This window comes from Cydia strobilella, chromosome Z, assembly GCF_947568885.1.
Source record: "Cydia strobilella chromosome Z, ilCydStro3.1, whole genome shotgun sequence".
NCBI lineage: Eukaryota > Metazoa > Arthropoda > Insecta > Lepidoptera > Tortricidae > Cydia > Cydia strobilella.
Genome location: NC_086068.1, coordinates 55,529,724 through 55,550,176, shown reverse-complemented (window position 1 = coordinate 55,550,176; position 20,453 = coordinate 55,529,724). Strand labels below are relative to the sequence as shown.

Sequence of the window (20,453 nt, the reverse complement as noted above, 5' to 3'; positions counted from 1 at the left end):
GTTGTAGCGGCAACAGAAATACATCATCTGTTAAAAATTCAACTGTCTAGCTATCACGGTTCATGAGATACAGCCTGGTGACAGACAGACAGCGGAGTTTTACTAATAGGGTCCCGTTTTTACCCTTTGAGTACGGAACCCTAAAAACCAACTTGGATCAATTTGTGTTAGTGACAGTTTTTTCTTAAAAATAATGTTAGTAATTAAAAGCCTAAACGTACTCTCATATGTAACTTTCAACAGGCACGTCTGGCGTCCATCGCGGACCAATGGATGTTCCTCACGCAAAAGACCACGGAGAAGTCCTTGAAGCTGAAGGAGGCCAACAAGCAGAGGACCTACATCGCCGCCGTCAAGGACCTCGACTTCTGGCTCGGAGAGGTCAGTATTTAGCTAGCTTGTTTAACCTTTGGTATGCTTAGGAGCAGATCTGCTCTATATATGTGACGTTTTCAACCAAAAGGTACCACATTGTCGCTTATCGATAAGGTTGATTTCAAATTGAAGCTATATGGAAATAGCGCCTTATTGACAACCGACAATAAGTACCCTTTTGGTTGAGAATGACATGCATACGATAGGTTAATTAATGATTTTTCGAAGAGCAATGTAACAAACATAGGAAGCATGTCAAGGACGTGAGAAATTTATGGTGATTGTAGATATATTAGTTTTAATTTTTAGAAAAATCAGATTACTACATTCCGAATACGTTTTTCTGTTAAAACAACCCCCCTCCTCTTTCATAGTCTTAAAAATTTAGCCTATGTCGTAAAAATACTAATAAGGAGTCATCCAGTAATTAAATCACACGTTTATGGAGGGGAGGGGGTCAAGAAAATGTGACAAGGGGTAGGGGGGAGTCACAAACTTTGTGACGTCACATTAACTTATCTAAATTATTTTATTTGCTGTAAAGTTAAATAAGTTTTTGGAACGATAATCGTTCTTAATCGTTGATTTTCTTTCCTAATCTGTTTTGGGTTATAAAATTACTAATATTTCTTTTGTCAAGAATATTTTGATAAAATATCAATAATACTTAATTAGATTTGCCGATTTCATTGGAAAATGTGACGTCACACCAGGGGGAGGGGTTTGCCAAATGTGACCAAGTGTGACAAAAAAAACCTCGAAATTCGTGTGACGCTTAGCATTATTGTTGAATGGCTAAATATTAATGAATTGAACATTAATATATCAAAGACGCACGTAGTTCAATTTCATTCCGGATATAGATCATCATTACCAATTGACATAAACTATAACACAGAATCTATTGCTATAACAAACAATTCGAGATTTCTTGGATTGTTAATCGACAACAATTGCAATTGGAAATTACATATAGAGGATCTGTGTGCGAAGCTTTCTAGGTTTATATATCCTCTTCGTAGAGTTGTACATAGCACATCAGAAAAAGCGGGAATTCTTGCGTATTTTGGATACGTTCAGTCGTTGCTTTGCTATGGCATTATTTTTTGGGGGAATTCCACGAACTGGCTGAAGGCATTCAAAGCTCAAAAACAATGTGTTAGGGCTCTGTATGGTGCATCCCAACGTGACTCTTGCAGGCCATTGTTTGTTAGATATAAGATATTACCGCTACCATGTCTTTATATTAAAGAGGTGGCGATGTTTGTTAAAAAACACCTACAACTGTTTGAAAAAGTAGCCAGGTATAATAGAAATTGTCGAAACAATCATAAATTGGCTAGTATTCATTGCCCACGCACTGTCTTCTATAAGAACAGTATTTATTTCATGGCAATTAAAATATTTAATTGTATTCCAGACGAATTTAAATCCTTTGATGATAACAAATTTAAAAGGAAAATAAATGAATGGTTACTGCATAGAATGTTTTACACGGTTAATGACTTTTTAAATAATAAAGGGTGCTTATAATTAAATACTATTATATAAAAAATGTCTACTTTAAACTGATTGTCAATTAGTCTTAGTTATAATTTATTATGCTTAAAAACTGTAATAGATGTCATATATTAAAGAAAAAGTGACGAAGCCCTCCAGTGGTGAAGGCCGGATTCGAACCGGCGTCTTTAGCTATCGCGGCTAACGCCATGAACCCCTAGGCCACCCCGCCACAGCCGGGCCGGGTGGCGGGGTGGCCTAGGGGTTCATGGCGTTAGCCGCGATAGCTAAAGACGCCGGTTCGAATCCGGCCTTCACCACTGGAGGGCTTCGTCACTTTTTCTTTAATATATGACATCTATTACAGTTTTTAATTTATATATAGTAGTGTGACTACTTAAAAAAAAAAAAAAAAAAAAAAAAAAAAAACACAAATCAAAATATTTAATAAAATAATTTGATTTGTTCCCAAACTTGTTATTATGCTTAGCCAAATATAATTATGTTAATATAGGTACTAATTATGTTATCTTTTGACATTAAATAATTATTGTTAGCTTTAAGAAATATTGTACGCCATTAAGATGGTAGGCTATGGTTTTAGTACCCATAAAATGTAACACCTTTTTTTTTACCTATAGTCACAATAAATATATTATGATTATGACGTAATTAATGGATGAACTCCAAGGGCGTGAGAAGTTTATGGTGATTTTAGAAAAATCAGATTACTACATTCCGAATACGTTATTATGTTAACCCCCCGCCCCCCTCCCCCCCTCTTTCAGTCTTAAAGATTAAGCCTATGTCGTAAAAATGAGCCAAATGACACCTTACTAATATCGGCTGAGTAGTTTTGACTCTTGGATGGAAACAGACTGCTAATCCCAATCCTGCTCGTATTCGGGTAGAAAACAGGCGTTACAAACCGAACAGGATGATGGAGTTTTTAATATATTCACTCCTAAATATAACTAAAATGTCTCACCAACAGGTTGAGAGCCTCCTAACGTCCGAAGACTCCGGCAAGGACCTGGCTTCCGTCCAGAACTTGATGAAGAAGCACCAGCTCGTCGAGGCCGACATCCAGGCGCACGAGGACAGAATTAACGGTCAGTAACAAGAGTAGTTGTAAACCTTATTTCGATGCATGAAGGCGCACGAGTGGTCAAGGAATTTGATTTCTATGGTAATACAATTAATAACATTACAAAACATATATTACAATTAATAACAAAACATTTTATTTTCCTATATAATTAAGTAGGTACATGAACGCCAATGACCCTTGGCCATCGATCCGCTGCGCACTTCCACGTTAGTTCACAATAAGCAATCAATATTACACATTGCTTAAACAACATGTTTTGAATCCTGACTCTTCCATCCAAACATTCCTCTACCATGTAAATGCTGAATGTGTGTTAACCCTTTGTCAGGAATTATGCAAAACTCTATCGCTTTGAAATAAAGTTCAAACTCAGGTGGGAAATATATTCCCTCTGCCTTAAAAAGACTTAAACAACATAACTGTTACCAAAGATAGATATAACTCCGTAATAGATGGATACAGCTAAGGAAAAAACGTGCCTCGAAAATCAAGAAAATTTGATTCTCGTTCAGAGGGCGCTACTAGTTTTGGCCTACAGTCGTATAGATGGCGTTGACGGTTTCGTTTGATATTTAACAATTTTAACGCATATCAGTGAAAGAACATGGGTCAAAATCATAAAAATAATTAATGCAAATAAAAAAAATCATTTATCTATATTTAAATACATTCTATCGTATTTTTATAAATATTCATTTTTAGTTTTAAAGTGTGTCGACAGATGGCAGTGAATTTACTGGGGTTACAAAATTTACTATGACAGTACCGCTCTAGTATAAGTTACTCTATGCTGTTACAGACATGAACGCGCAAGCCGACGCGCTGGTATCTAGCGGTCAGTTCGACAGCGCCGGCATCGGGTCGCGTCGCAGCGCCATCAACGAGCGTTTCGAACGCGTGCGAAACTTGGCCGCGCACCGCCGCGCGCGCCTACACGAGGCCAATACCCTGCATCAGTTCTTCAGGGACATCGCCGATGAGGAGTCGTGGATCAAGTAAGTGTTGGTCCGAAGATCCTTACTACGGGCACAGGGCGGACACGCTATACATCAAAAATCACTTGCGTTTCTATGTGTGAACGGCACGTCTGTACACGCGTCATGCGTCATTGTGTAAGTTGCTTGAAAACAGTGCTGAGCGGTCGGCAAAAGGTCGTCAATCTGCTGTCGCGAGGCGAGGTAATTCGAGTCGGAGCGGGGCGGTGCGTGGCCGTTCTGTATGATAATACTATTGCTTATTCTGTGCTTCGGGCCCGACTAATGTGACTTCTGTCATCGCGATATTTTGTATTTTTCGCTTGGCGTTTATCCATCAACTATTGTTGTCTTCGCTTCGAAGTTTAAGAAATATCACAAATTTTGTCCGAAGCTTTTAGTGCTTTACCGGTCAGCTGCTCCCTAAAAAAAACCATTCTGTACATTATAAAAAAAACTTTTTTTATACTACTTTGGTGGCAAACAAGCATACGGCCCGCCTGATGTAAAGCAGTCTCCGTAGCCTATGTACGCCTGCAACTCCATAGGAGCTACATGCGCGTTGCCGACCCTAACACTGCACCCTCGTTGAGCTCTGGCAACCTTACTCACCCGCAGGAACACAACACTATGAGTAGGATCTTGTGTTATTTGGCTGCGGTTTTCTGTAAGATGGAGGTACTGCCCCAGTTGGGGTATGCTCTATATCTGGAATGATATCCGCTGTGCTGTGCCCTACCACACAAAGGAGATGACATTAGTGTAGTTCATATGTATAGTGTTTAACAAACATATCTCTTACACCGTTGTAACTTTCTTCGCAGAGAAAAGAAACTCCTGGTGGCCTCTGACGACTACGGGCGCGACCTGACCGGCGTCCAGAACCTGCTGAAGAAGCACAAGCGTCTGGAGGCCGAGCTGGCCAGCCATGAGCCCGCCATCCAGGCCGTGCAGGAGGCCGGCGAGAAGCTGATGGATGTGTCCAACCTCGGCGTGCCCGAGATCGAGCAGCGGCTGAAGGCGCTCGGTATGTCAAACTGTTTTCCCAGCACCCCCTTCGGCTGCCTACGAATTATTTACGTTTAAAGTCTGACCAGTAATATAAGATCATTGTCAAGAGGGCGCTGTTATTTTCATGTAGTATAGGGTGACAGTTCAGTATAGTATGAAAAAATTTCTTCGGGTGATTTTCCGCAACATGGCGTGTAATCATATATTCCTGGTCAGGCTTTACATACAATTTTCACCCTTTACCGGTTGTTGATACATATTATGGGCGTTATAAATACACGCAATCATCTTACTAACCGTCTTGAGTTGAGTGAGATATACAACACTGCTTCTACAGTACAAACTCGTGGCATGCGTGATAAATAGGAAAAAAAAACGGTACTCATAGTAAAAATATTCTAAAGCCTTGTAGAAAACTTTAAAACGCCCAATAATATCCAGTCTGAAAAACTTAGAAATAATATCATTGGCTATACGAAAAAAACAGAGCATCTAAAGAATCACCATTCCCAAACAAATCTTGAGCATATAATATAATCTTTAATAAATTGACTAAATTTGTTGGACCTATATAAAAATTATATGTGAACCCTCTCTCAGTCTCCGAAGGACCTCTCTTACAGAAATAAAGACGACAAAAAAGGTAAAGGTGGCCGTAAACTACCAGGCAATCATCATTATCAAATGTAAAAAAAATCTTTTTTTTTTTTATTACCAAATTAAACGATGATTTATTTCGGCTCCTTCAAAATTTAATTCAGCTACTGTAGATGTAGGTCCAGAAAAACAGATCTCAAAATTATTCTTTGCTTAATTTTATAACATCAATACATTCTAATATAAACATTATAAACTAAGGTATTTTAAATACGTTACGTCTAAATGTATCATTTTTTCAACAGTCATTTATTGAGCTATATCTATTGTTTACCATGATTAATCAAATATGGACAAACATTTACCACAATTATGAATAAGGAGTGAAAATTCCCGATAAAAAAGCTTGAAACCCCCCAAACTTCTATGCATTTGACATTTTGGAAGTCCTCCATCTACACTAGCGCCCCTAGCGGCGAAATTAAACGCGGTAGCCCTCATTGTGCTATTGTATTTGTTCATATGTCAGCTCACTTCTAGGGGCCGTGCAAGTTTTATGTTTCGATTTAGGCCACTAGATGGCAGACTATCAAATACGCACGATCCCTGTGTTGTTTAGTTTACGCTTGTATACGGCCGTTGTTTTCACCGTACAACAGACCGTATTAGGCGACGCACGTCCAGATTTACACATGGCTTCCGACAGCTACATTCAAGAAAACTAGACATCACGAGTATTCCATGAAATTGTCCACCGCTGTCCCGTACGAACGCGAATTTTCTGAAGATTTTCAGGTATAAGAGTTTCCTTTTCTATGACAAATGGTCAAAAATATGCACAGAAAATTAATCGATATAATTATTATTTTTAGAATTTATATAGAAAATGGATATAAATTGCATGAATATTGATCTTAAAAAATGTTAAGAACTTACGTGTATTGTTGCACACAATTCGTAATGTAATTCGGTCTTAGTAGATACTATAGGTATACCGTGTAATAATAACAACTTAACCGTCGCGCTTGATATCCAAACTAAGAAATAAATTCCAATCCTTTGTTCTGGATAATATTTTTAAAAGCGCGACCAACCGCGGCGGGAAACTAGACGCCAATGAAGAACAAACTGAAATCTGATAATGAACCAAAGTCATCCCCACTGCCAGGTGGAGGGAGAAACGTAGAAGGGGTATAGAAAGAGATAGCAATACCCGGCGGGAAACGTGCAGCCTATCTCAATTAAATAAGCTTCGAATAACGGTCAAGTCAAATTAATGCCGAAAAAAAGTCGCAACACCGGAAATAAAATACGTCTGTACGGGACAGCCCGTGGAATGCTCCATCATCGCCTAACACGGGCAATAGGGATTATTAAGCGAAACTATGCATAGAGGGCGCCACTAGCACAAACAGTACACAAACAGCTTTGATGCATCAACGTCATGTTTATTCGAAAAAATCTGTGAAAATTTGTCAATAAACTGTTTAAGAGTCCCCGGCAAGTTCGGCCGAATTGCACCTTCCCATACAAACTTAGTTCCGCTCTCATTTTAAAACTACCTGTTGGATTGTAATGAAACTTTGCACATACAATGACATGAGGTATATCTAGGTCTGAATTTAGTTTTTATAGCTCCAGTTTATAAAACAAAAACTAGAGCAAAAACATGTTGTATGAAAAACTTAAATTTACTGTATTTTTTTTAGTATGATATCTGAAGCTACATAAACTAATTACAGACATATACCTTATACTATAAGTTACTTACTTGTACTACAATACTATAAGTCTTATAGTAGTAAATACTTGTACTACAATACTAGTCTTATAGTAGTAAATACTATAAGGCTTATAGTATTGTAAGTACAAAGTTTCAGAGCAATCTAACTAGTCGTTTTAAAATGAGAGTGTAACTACGTTTGTATGGAGAACCGAGCTTGCCGGAGACCCTTAAGAGGCCGTAGTCGATTTTGGAGCAAAAATTTAAAATTGATAGATTTAGTCGTTGAAATTATACACGTTTTGTTACGTAATATCTAAATAACAAGTATTGATTTCTATTAGCACGTCTTCTCATCTTGCCTTTTAATAATGAGGTCGCGAGCGTGCGTCACCGGTAATGCATGAAGAGAAGGGGCAGTTTTTAAAAATTCATCAAAAAATCATGGTGGTAAATTATACAAATTCATGTATAAGAATAGTTTCAGCAAATGTTGTAGATTGTTTAAGTATCAAAATTACGTTGAAATTAATTCGATTTTCAGAGAAATTGTCACTTGTTTTGAAGTAATTTCTGGAGAAAATCGATTTCGTCTTAACTTTCATTTACACTACTTCAAAGTAATAATAATAAAAATGTAGTCTGATAAACGTCAAGTACAGGATATGTGTAATACAAAATTACCATGTTTAGCAGTCCAAACTTTACGAAATTTACAAATAAGAGCGACAAAATCAGTGCTTTACGCGCGTTTACCTAAACGTCCTTCAGAAAAGCAAACATTACTAATTAAGTGAGTATGTTTTCAAAAAACTGATCTGATAAAAGGCAAGATAAGAAGACGTGCTAATAGAAACCAGTACTTGTTATTTCAATTAGGTAACAAAAGGTGTAAAATTTCACGGACTAAATCTATCAATTTTACATTTTTGCGACTAAAATCGACACCGGCCTCTTAAGACATATATTATGTCCCAATAAATAAATATTATAGGGACATTCTTACACAAATTGGCTGTCCCATAGTAAGCTCAAGAAGGCTTGTGTTGTGGGTACTCAGACAACGATGTATATAATACTTATACAAACACTTAAATACATAGAAAACATCCATGACTCAGGAACAAATATCTGTTGTTCATCACACAAATAAATGCCCTTACCGGGATTCGAACCCAGGACCATCGGGCTTCACAGGCAGGGTCACTACCCACTAGGCCAGACCGGTCATCAAATGTCCGGTGAAAACAACGGATGTATACAAGCGGCCTGACAAGATTGGTCGATCTGCAGATTGGAAGAAGTACACAATAGAGGAGGTGCAGGTCGCGTTTGAAAGTTATTCCGAATGGTGGTGGATCTACCTCATGGAAGAGGAGTGGCCAGTTATCGTGGCCGACATGGTGGAGAAGGGACACTTTGCTACAAGTGAGCCTAGAGTCAGGGTGTTCTGTTGTCACCACAGATCTAGAATGACGCTAAAACAAGGGCCTGACACTCTTTGATAGAGAAAGACAGTCTTATTGCGATTCCTATAAGAGGAAAGAGAAAATAGTGCCATGCTTTGTCCTTATCACCGACCGAGTAGCATCATAGGTAGGAGGCGATGGCGAAATACCGATATTTATAAGAGTGAAAGAAAAAAAATCCTATGCTGCCCAAATTTTATATGAATATTCTTTCTCTTACCCCCGGTCGCTCGGTGGTGCGTCTATAACTACTTGTATATACTATGTCTATGCGCTTAAAGATAATTAAACTGTGCAAAAGGGGAGCCATTACGTATATGAACATTTGATGCCATGAAAGAAGCATGATTAAAATGAAAAAAAAAAAAAACAGTGACCACTTTTGAGCTTCACAGCGGCCGCACAGATGTAGGGCATAATTGTTTGCCGTCGTATTGTCACGGAAACGTACGAACGTGTTATGCTGTCTACAAAAAGTACTGAGGTGGTCTGAAGTAGCATGACATACGAACTTTTCCGAGAAAATACGATGGTAAACCATTTTTCATTTCTCATGCTCTGAGAGTGGGTCGTTGTTGTTCTAAGAAGTGTGCAGAAAATAATATGTTTCTGCTCTAGTAGAGCTGTTCTAACTACATTTTTTTTTTTACGACAAGCAATTCAAATTTTGTTTTCAAATGGATTTGTTCTACAATTTCCATTCTGATAATTAACTCCCCCTTCCATAAATAACGATATTTTTACCTAAATTGTTAATTGAAAGTACCATCAAGAAATACTACTGCAATGTATACTTAGCCGTGTTTTTTTAAGTGCACATGTATTTTACTTTCCTCGTATTCGAAATGAAAATTAGTGTGGTGAAAGGCACCATTTCAGTCTCGGACTATTGACGCTCTCATTGCGTTCGAGTGCCAAACTACCTCGACAGGAATGGGTTCTACATCTGTAGCTTTAATGTACCTAAACACATGATTAGCGGACTGGAAAAATACGAATAACTGTAATTCAGGTCGTACGGTGGGTGGGTGATTATATCTTGAAATATGGGACATTTTCTATGAAAAGGGACCTTATTGTCGATGGCGCTTACGCCGCACAGCGTCGCGCGGCATTGTATTTATATCGGAGCATCATTTATAATGGCGTAAGCGCCATCGACAATAAGGTCCTTTTTTATCGAAAATATCACATATACGTAACAGAAGCGAAGCGAGATTTACGCAATCACATAATATTTCTGAATTCAACACTTCGTATGATACTTTTTATTATACATATACAGTTAAGTACACTTGGAATTAATAAACAATTACTTTACATAATCACTACATAGTATAAATAAAAAAGTCGCATCCTTCTGTCTGGATGGATGTCTGTCCCTATGTATGCTTAGATCTTTATCTGCTAACGGGACATAAATATACTTAGTAAGCAGCGCCGAGTATTTATCGCGCTTCCGAAGAGCCGCTAATTCCGCCGCCGCTCCTGCCGTCCGGACAGTTCTGCCAATGTGCGAGGCGGCAAAAGCACGCGACACGTGGCATCCCAAAGTAGACACTTATGGGGCCCACTGACTATCAGTCCGCCGGACGATACCGGCCCGGTCAGTTAGAACAAAAATTTACCAGTTCCGAACAACTGACAGGCCAATATCGTCCGGCGGACTGATAGTCAGTGGGCGCCTTTACCCTTTTCCCATGGAATAAGTGTCATGTATGATACTTGACATCATTTCGGTTTTGGTCACGCCTTTGATATTTGCCAGGCAATCTTGTAAATTTTAGATCTGTGGTTGCTACGGACGATTTATGTTTTCTCTTGGCTCCGTCAATGTTAGATTTGTGTATTTTTAACCGCCTTCGACAATGCTCTATGTTGTTGAATGGAGAATGGGCTGGACGTTTTAAATTATTTAGATTGCTCTGTTTTGTTTCATTATTTTTGCTATCGGTATTTATTACAGACGCGGCGTGTTTCAGACTAGATATTTTTCAAGTTAAATTCTATTCAAACTGAATATTTCTCTCATTGGACTTTAAGGCAGACTTTATAATTTGGACGATAATTAATTTAAAATAACAGACAGTTTAGCTAGATGACTTTATACCAGGCTTTATGTGTTAATTAAGAGGCCGTAGTCGATTTTGGAGCAAAAATTTAAAATTGATAGATTTAGTCGTTGAAATTATACACGTTTTGTTACGTAATATCTAAATAACAAGTATTGATTTCTATTAGCACGTCTTCTCATCTTGCCTTTTAATAATGAGGTCGCGAGCGTGCGTCACCGGTAATGCATGAAGAGAAGGGGCAGTTTTTAAAAATTCATCAAAAAATCATGGTGGTAAATTATACAAATTCATGTATAAGAATAGTTTCAGCAAATGTTGTAGATTGTTTAAGTATCAAAATTACGTTGAAATTAATTCGATTTTCAGAGAAATTGTCACTTGTTTTGAAGTAATTTCTGGAGAAAATCGATTTCGTCTAACTTTCATTTACACTACTTCAAAGTAATAATAATAAAAATGTAGTCTGATAAACGTCAAGTACAGGATATGTGTAATACAAAATTACCATGTTTAGCAGTCCAAACTTTACGAAATTTACAAATAACAGCGACAAAATCAGTGCTTTACGCGCGTTTACAAAACGTCCTTCAGAAAAGCAAACATTACTAATTAAGTATGTTTTCAAAAAACTGATCTGATAAAAGGTAAGATAAGAAGACGTGCTAATAGAAACCAGTACTTGTTATTTCAATTAAATAGGTAACAAAAGGTGTAAAATTTATGGTTTAAGAAGAACTTTATTCTCAAAAAGAATTTACAAAATTCGCTTACTTGAGAATACAAAAAATTATAATAAGTATATCTTAGGACTAGCGTGCAGACAATGTGACATAAATATTCATTATAAATAATCATTACAAAGATTCGTTTGGTTACAAAGTGGGTAGAAATAGAAAAAGGTTACTAACCATATGGTGCATTCCCAACGCTTACCAAGCGCATGCGAGTTTACGCTATCCAGTATAAGTGTGACTTATGATTAAGCGCGGTCATTAGAAATTGTGAGTCACGTTATGCTGGTTTACCAATCATGCGTCCGACAGCGGGTCAAAGGGAACTCGTTGCCTAACGAATGTCGGCAAGCTACGAAGCAGTTAGCATGGAGAAGGCAATTGGTTTAATTATAATAACGCAGGTCAGATAGTATTAATTATATAGTATTTGTTAGAAATAATATAATAGGGTTTTTTTTTTGTATAGTTTTTATTATATATATATATATAGTTCTTACATAGTTTTTTTTATTGATGTATATTATTTATATGTATGTAATTTTATGCAATAAAAAATTTTTGCATTTATAGTTACAGTATATTGTTATTTATGTTTATTTTGGTATGTTGTTTAATAATATAGTTTGTATTAGTATGTTTAGTATTAATTGTTAATATTTAGCAGTTTTAATATATACAGTATAAAATTTGGTTGTTTTGTGCAATATATATTATATTAAATATTAATTTACGTGCGGTTTTTTTTTTTTTTTTTTTTTTTTTATACGGATAATATATGTTTTCAAAATATTTACCCTACTTAAAAATAACTTTCTTATATGAATGAACAATTTAATTGACTATAATATAGTCATATAATACATAGGTATTATGTGCATACTATTTGCTTAACAAATAACAAAATTTCACGGACTAAATCTATCAATTTTACATTTTTGCGACTAAAATCGACACCGGCCTCTTAAGATAAGACCCTAGGTTAGCTTGGTTACCCGATCCCAAGAATTGGCATAGTACGAGTACTGTAACTCGGAAGATTTAGTAGGCAAAAACGGACAAACTGAATAAATAAACAAGGATCTCGAGTGCATGAATTATTATTTTAATTTATTATCTTTATCTGTGATTTATTTCAATCATTGTAGCATGTGGTGTTTGCCTATGCATATGATTGTATCCGTAGGCAAAGGGATAATAAGATGCGTAAAGTATAGCGGAGTCTAGTAAATTTGATACCTAATATCCATTCATATACTTTCTATTTTCACCACTTAGACCGTTGGCAGTTCTCAACTGTGCGTTCCCACAGAAACTTCCTGCCTCGCACAGTTAAACTGTGGAATGAACTGTCGCCTGCGGTATTTTCCGACCGATTCGTTTTCTGCTTTGTTTCTGTGTGTCAAAATTGATTGATTTTGCAATACTTACCAGTCTTAGCATTTCTTTGTCTATTCTTTTCTGTTTTTATATATCTACAAAACGGTGTTAATGGTGTACAATTAAGCTTGTCTCGTTATATTCGTACATTATGAATCTGATAACTTTAGTAACTCAAGGCAACGATAAGGTGCAATCACATTAAACTTGAGCTTGTTAGAATAATTTCGAGGAGAAAATTATTATTTAAATTTCAATAATAAGTACCAAAAACCAACATATAAGCTTAGATCATTTTTTGGCACTGTTAAGATGTTTTATATGTACACTAACCGTATTTATTATGAGATTTAGCGCTAAAACGCCAGTAACGCCATTAGGCCGCGGACTCGATCAAAATGTATAAACTTGAATAAATCTGTGACGACAGCAGTCTAACAAGCGATCCCTCATATTCCTGTCAAGCGCTAAGAATGGACTCAGCGTCACCCAACCAAAACTCAAGTTATTCAATGGCTAGTGTTGTTGTCATTATTCCGGTTTTAACAATACATTTTTTTTTAATTAGCTCTAGCATGGTCGGAGCTTCAGGCGCTGGCTGATGAGCGTGGCGCCAAACTCCAGCAGTCCCTGGCCTACCAGCAGTTCCTCGCCAAGGTCGACGAGGAGGAAGCCTGGATCAGGTAATTATCTGTTGAGAAACCTTTTTCCGGCTGCTTCTGGTATGCATACACATACCTTTACGTTAATAAAGCGGATGTTGTAATATACTGATACTTATGAGAGACGGCACTCTGCTGCTTATATCCATTATATTAAAATGAAAGTTCAGTTGCCGAATTTTGACCAATTGATCTGTCATTTTAGTATCTGGTATAAAAAATGCAGCTTAGATCGCGTCAACTACTTATAACGTGTATAATGAAATAACTAGTTTATTGTTTAAATTATACAATTTTACCTAGTCTAGCCTAAATTCTGTTACAAAGTTAAATGTCTCTAGAGACTATAATTTCAAAGTTATTCAATAAAGTTTTATAAACTTAATAAAGGGACTAACAACGAATAAAAAATGCCTAATAATTATTCCATGTTTTAGCCCTCACCTTAATACATGCCTTTTAAGCAAGCGAAGAGGGCCTTATTTACGCACCATTTTTTGCGGAAATATGACATTGTTCTGAAAAAAATATTCAGGTGACCAAATATTTTACATTTTTTAATGCATTACTTGTCTGAATACAGATCTAAGTAAGCGGCAGATGTAGTTAACAGTGCTGCGAGACTATCATCTCGTGTATTTTATGGTTTTGTGAGCAGGCCCAGATAAAAGGATCACTAAGCCCAATTTTTGTGAAAAATTGATCCATTTTAGTGAATACACGTGCAAGAGTGTATCTAAATACCGTAAAAGACGCTTAAGTTTAACCTATTTGCGACACCGTATTCCATGATAAAAGATTGACATTCTGTTAAGGCTCATACCAAAAAGACAACTCCTACTTCACAAACCTGAATATGGATTAATTTACCAAGATTATTGAGGCAACTTACTGACTCTCGGCAAGTCAATGTTTGATACACTGGATAAAAAAATCTTAGAGAACAAGACCTGCTCTACGCGATATATAAAAAATAGTTTGTTACAGAATTTTTTTAAAGCTATGGGGTCGAAATTCCCGACGGAGGTGGTGAAAAAGACGTGCGTATTTTTGATGCACTTCGGTGCTTCATTAAAAAGCACGTAAATACGCAAGAGATGACAAAATCTAATAATCACGTCATTAGTTTGTCTATTTATTATATAAAATTTGTTTCAATAACTTTTAATTTATAGTTGTTGTGGAATTTACGTTATAACGGAATTTATCTAGACTAGATAGTAAATTTATATATTTGTATTTATGTATGTCATATAAATTTAGATATTTATTCTCATAATATGAAATTACATTATAAATTATGCTAGACTAATCTACATGAATTTATATTATGATCGTCATTACATATTTACATAATATCATTTAATAAATTTATCGATACAAATTAAAGAATTCTTTAAAATAATCAATCTTATGTCAACATTTTTTATCAATTAATGTATAAACAAAATATGAGAATGATTAAGTACGAGTATCTCCTAATGATCGTCATGTTCTAGATAAAAAACTAGGTACACATTACATTAAAAACCAATAAATGAGAACATACACACACACATACATATAACACTGTCGCTTGGTTTTTAGCGAGAAGCAGCAGCTGGTCGTCGTCGGAGACTGCGGCGACAGCATGGCCGCCGTCCAAGGCCTCCTCAAGAAGCACGAGGCCCTCGAGGCCGAACTTGCCTCGCGAGGCGAACGCGTGCGCGACCTCGCCGCTGAGGGCGAGCGCCTGCTCGCTGCCGGCAACCTGCACTCTGACGCTTTACAGCACCGCATCCGCGCGCTACAGGTAAGACAGGACTCTAACTTGAAACTGTCGCTGTGCAAGGCCTCAAGTACAAGGCTCACGCAGTCGAGATTGCCTCGCGAGGCAAACACGTCAAAAACTTGCATCAAACTGATACAAGAAATGCGATAATGGGGTTGGCAACTGTCAAAGGTTTGCAGAGATGGCGCCGTCATAGCTTGCCCCTTTTTCTATGATATTTGGCTTAAAGAGCATCCAGGGCATTAAAACAAACAATTGACACAATTCTAGGTATTGACAGGGCAAGCTATGCTGGCGCCATCTGCTAATTATTTCGACCGGCCAACCCCATAAAATTGCATTTATGACATCCTACAACATTTTTTATGGATATCATTATTTTTATTCACTTCCTCAATTCCTTTACTTGTATAGACTTTTTCAGCGTTATTATTCACAACGACGGGATTTAATCGCGTAAAACGTTCAAGTTAATAAACAAGAGTAATAACACCAAGTGCGGGTAGTTCGATAAACTCGCGCGCCTAGAAGATGTTGACGTCAACTTTATCCAGTCTTCTCCGAGACCACGGGGACAACGCCGTCCTCGAAACGTCGGAGGTAAATTTAAAACTAATTTTACTCGATTAAGTCCCGTCGTTGTTAATAATAATGAGTAAAAATCGTCAAAGTTTAAATCAGTGTTTTTTCAGCGTTCCTCCTCTTTTCCATTTCATCAGTTACTAGCGACCCGCCCCGTCTTCGCACGGGTGCAATGCTGATTGTGTCATACATATTAACGTTCCCCTTGAATCACTCTATCTATTAAAAAAAACCGCATCAAAATCTGTCCCGTAGTTTTAAAGATATCTAAGAATACATAGGGACAGACATCCATCCAGACAGCAGGTAGCGACTTTGTTCTATAGTTTCTATACTATGTAGTGAAGCTGCTTTAAAATAAAACAAAATGCAATTTTATTGTATCCTTATCTTTAAAATAACCTTTTACAATTTCACTCAGGCCAAACTGGAGAAGCTGACCAGCCTAGCCGCGCGCCGCAAGGCCGCACTGGTGGACAACTCGGCGTACCTGCAGCTGCTGTGGAAGGCGGACGTGGTGGAGTCGTGGATCGCCGACAAGGAAACCCATGTCCGCTCCGACGAGTTTGGCCGCGATCTGTCCACCGTGCAGACGCTGCTCACCAAGCAGGACACTTTCGACGCCGGTGAGCTAACCTATACACTTGCAATACGTAAAATAATCCACCAAAGTGGGTTCAAACCTCAGTTGCGCTGTCAAGAGAAGAAATAATCGTTCCATGGATGGTATAGAAAGGATGCCAATCTCTTATGGCAGAATTGTTGCAAAAGTGACCGTTTTCAGTTTTGAATAATAATTCCTAATCTTTCCGGTGGCGCTAGTTAGGCTCTGGGACATGAGTATAACATGAACCAACAAATAACCGGACCAAATTACGTAGGTTGTTTTTGGTAGTATTTCGGTGTATGGTGGCGCCGCCTAATTACTGTTTTTTGATGGACACTTTTCATACATAGAGATTTGGCTCCTTTATATAGTCTTCATGAATCGTTCTCGAAAAAAACTGTCATATTTTTGCATTCTGCTATACAGGTTGGCTAAAAAATAAGTGCATTCCCGTTGCCAGGGAGGTTTTGGGATCAAACTGAGCAACTTTTACTATGGGACCAACCACGAAATCGGAGAAAAAAAATTACCCTCCCATAGAAAATGGACTAGCCAAAATGTATGAAACAAGCAATTTTTTTTCGTGATTTCGGGGTTGGTCCCATAGTGAAATTTGCTCAATGTAATCCCAAAACCTCCCTGGCAACGGGAATGCACTTATTTTTTAGCCAACCTGTATACACCTCAGCTGGTTTGAGCCCAATTTTTGACCACCACACACATTTGAAAGGTTAATCGTGGAGAGGTAACATACAAACAGAGTTACTTTCCCATTTAAAATGTTAGGAGAGTTCGACCAAGAAAAATCTGCAACGATTTTGATAGCATACGCAGTGCAAGTGTTATTCATACGTCATAATTTCATAGAAGTTTGACGTTTAAAATAACACCTGCACTGCGTGTGCTATCAAAATCGTTGCAGACTTGTCTTGGTTTAACTCTACGTATTCTTAATATGAATTGTCATCCACAGGCCTCGCCGCCTTCGAGCATGAGGGTATCCAAAACATCACCTCCCTGAAAGAGCAGCTAGTAGCCGCCAACCACGAACAGACCCCAGCCATCGTCAAGCGGCACCAGGACGTGATCTCGCGCTGGCAGCAGCTGCTCTCCGACTCCGCCGCCAGGAAGCAGCGCCTGCTGGAGCTGCAGGACCAGTTCCGGCAGATCGAGGAGCTGTACCTCACGTTCGCGAAGAAGGTAACGCCACCAGCACAGCATATAGCCTTTTGACCGCGAAACATGTCAACTGACGCACGTCAGGTGTTGACACCAGACTCCGCTGCTGTCTTGGATTGATTTTGATTTTGTTTCATAATTTTTAGGGTTCCGTACCCAAAGGGTAAAAACGGGGTCCCTATTACTAAGACTCCGCTGTCCGTCTGTCTGTCACCAGGCAGAATCTCATGAACCGTGATAGCTAGACAGTTGAAATTTACACAGTTGATGTATTTCTCTTGCCGCTATAACAACAAATACTAAAAACAGAATAAAATAAATATTTAAGTGGGGCTTCCATACTACAAACGTGATTTTTCTGCCGTTTTTTGCGTAATGGTACGGAACCCTTCGTGCGCGAGTCCGACTCGCACCGGTTTTTATTTTATAGTATATTATATACAGATTGCTAAAAAAATTAACTGCTTCATAATTAGCACAAGATAAAAAATATAGAATAGAATAGACATAGACCTAGCATTACATAGACGAGCTATACGCGTGCGCCCGTAAGGGATAGACATAGATGACGTCATAAACGTGGGGATACCATATTGGTAAAAATTACCCCAATATTTGATATCACGTTGGGGCGATTACCCTGGAGGCAAAGTTAGCTTGTTTGACGGTATTAAAAAATTGTTAAATAAAATGTCAATGGGCCGTTCTTTTTAGGCGTATAAACAATGAAATACCTCCTATAATTCGCGCAGGTGGTTAAAAACTAAACATGTTTAGTAAATAAAACGTAAAATAAAATGTATTATGGGTTTTAATTTAAAGAAATCACAAATCGCAATCACACCAATTAATGTACACCACATTTAATCTTCACAACATTTGTTTATTTATTTTTTGGAATTAGAAGTACGAAAAAACTTCGAGGTCAAAATTACCCATAAAATTATGATATTTTCATCTGGTATCCCTAACATGATTGTTATGCAGCTAAATTAAGAAGAAGTTTAAAAATGGCTGACCTCAGACTCTTACCTACCTACGTAATTTGGGCGGATAATTTTACAAATAATGTTTTGTTAATTTGCGTAAATAATTGTGATATTTTTATTGAAATCGTTTGATTCTACATTGCTTTGAGTGTAACGTAATTTTACGATGTTATTCTCACATATTGCGTTAAGAGGAAGGTGTAAGATACCGTACTTACGTGTGAAAGGTTATGATCTCATATTTTTGCTCAGAGCGGCTATTACAGCCGATTACAGAACAATTCACCAGTATTTTATCAAAGTTCAAGCATTCAAAACGCTAACCATCACTATATTTCATAAGAGAAAGCACAATTTCATACAAAACAACGATAATTAAACAAGCAACGAACAAACATGACATGTCACGTACTTATTTGTTTGCCACAACCTCGGTTGTGGCAGCGGTGGAAAAGTGAAACTATGACAAGGACAAACAATAACAGCGCTTTCTCTGCTACTCCTACTGAAAGATACATAAGACTATCCCGTTCGGTCATTTTCCCCCACTCCTCATGACCAATCCAGTTATACTAGATTCATGAGAATAGAATATATTTTATTTGTAGTATTTTTACGTCTAATTCATAAATTATTTACAATTAGAAAAACAATACAATTATTAAATTTATAATACATTTAGGTATATGCAAGTCAATACTTTTCTGTTAAGTTGATTAGACTATGGTGAACATAATTTAAACATATTTTCATTGAATTGAATTATAAATATTATAATTTAAATGTCATGAAACAATTACAAACTAAAAAAATAAAAATATGAAATAGAGGACCTACCGGGAAATTATTTTTATTAGAAATTATGTAGCTTAGCATATTAATTTTAAGGATTCGACATATTTAGTCATTCTTATACCAAATAATTCACTGCTACTTTTACTGAACCACTCCTTAAGTTCCACATTAAAATGGCTATAGTAATAGAATCCTAAGTTTTCGCTAACCACACATCCATTTGACAGGCTTCGGCGTTCAACTCGTGGTTCGAGAACGCCGAGGAGGATCTGACGGACCCGGTGCGCTGTAATTCCATCGAGGAGATCCGCGCGTTGCGCGACGCCCACGCACAGTTCCAGGCAAGTACTTACTACCTGTCGCGATCATCATGGAACGTTATAAGGCGGAACCATAGACCTGGTACCCTAAGGGAACCGTTCAACAACGCCTTCAGGGTGCTGATGCGTCTGCCGCGCGTCAGGCATGTTCGCGAACGCGCAGGTGGACGGTTTCTTTGCTACAATAAGAAAGTGCGCCGCCGCGACGCGTCGCAGAGTGCTTGACAGTAGCAACAGTTTCCTGAGTGTGATAGCGGGTAGGCTCGATAGTCGCTATATGCAGCACTGGTCGAATCTGCATCGTTCCCTAGCTAGTAAGAGTAGTAAGTTAAGTAATAATTAATTTTATCTAACATAGTTTTAATTTCCTGCATGTACATATTCGACTAACCTGTTATGGATTTCTGTTGTCCGAAATATATGATTTTTATTTTATTTTTTTATTTATATAAAAATATACAAAAATGATGTAATAATAAGCAATGTGTTAATAGACCTTGAGTGCCCTACCTTTATAAAATAATTTCTAATCTAAAGTAGCTCTAGTGTAGGAGCAGTAAGCGGAAAACAAAGTTATCATTAATTAACAAACTTATCAGTAA

General features: G+C 37.5%; 1 protein-coding gene across 8 annotated transcripts in view; it reads left to right on the top strand.

Moving 5' to 3' along the window:
• LOC134755146 (spectrin alpha chain) overlaps positions 1-20,453 on the top strand; it is a 69,833-nt gene that overhangs the window by 39,717 nt on the left and 9,663 nt on the right. For 5 of the 8 annotated variants that reach the window (XM_063691633.1, XM_063691629.1, XM_063691628.1 and 2 more), the window contains 9 exons: positions 244-381; positions 2,870-2,987; positions 3,786-3,981; positions 4,785-4,987; positions 13,515-13,629; positions 15,196-15,400; positions 16,383-16,587; positions 17,542-17,768; positions 19,759-19,872. In XM_063691633.1, the coding sequence (XP_063547703.1) occupies positions 244-381; positions 2,870-2,987; positions 3,786-3,981; positions 4,785-4,987; positions 13,515-13,629; positions 15,196-15,400; positions 16,383-16,587; positions 17,542-17,768; positions 19,759-19,872 (1,521 nt within the window). Of the gene's footprint in view, positions 1-243; positions 382-2,869; positions 2,988-3,785; positions 3,982-4,784; positions 4,988-13,514; positions 13,630-15,195; positions 15,401-16,382; positions 16,588-17,541; positions 17,769-19,758; positions 19,880-20,453 lie in introns of all 8 variants that reach the window. The other 3 variants (XM_063691626.1, XM_063691630.1, XM_063691631.1) reach the window with 1 other exon arrangement.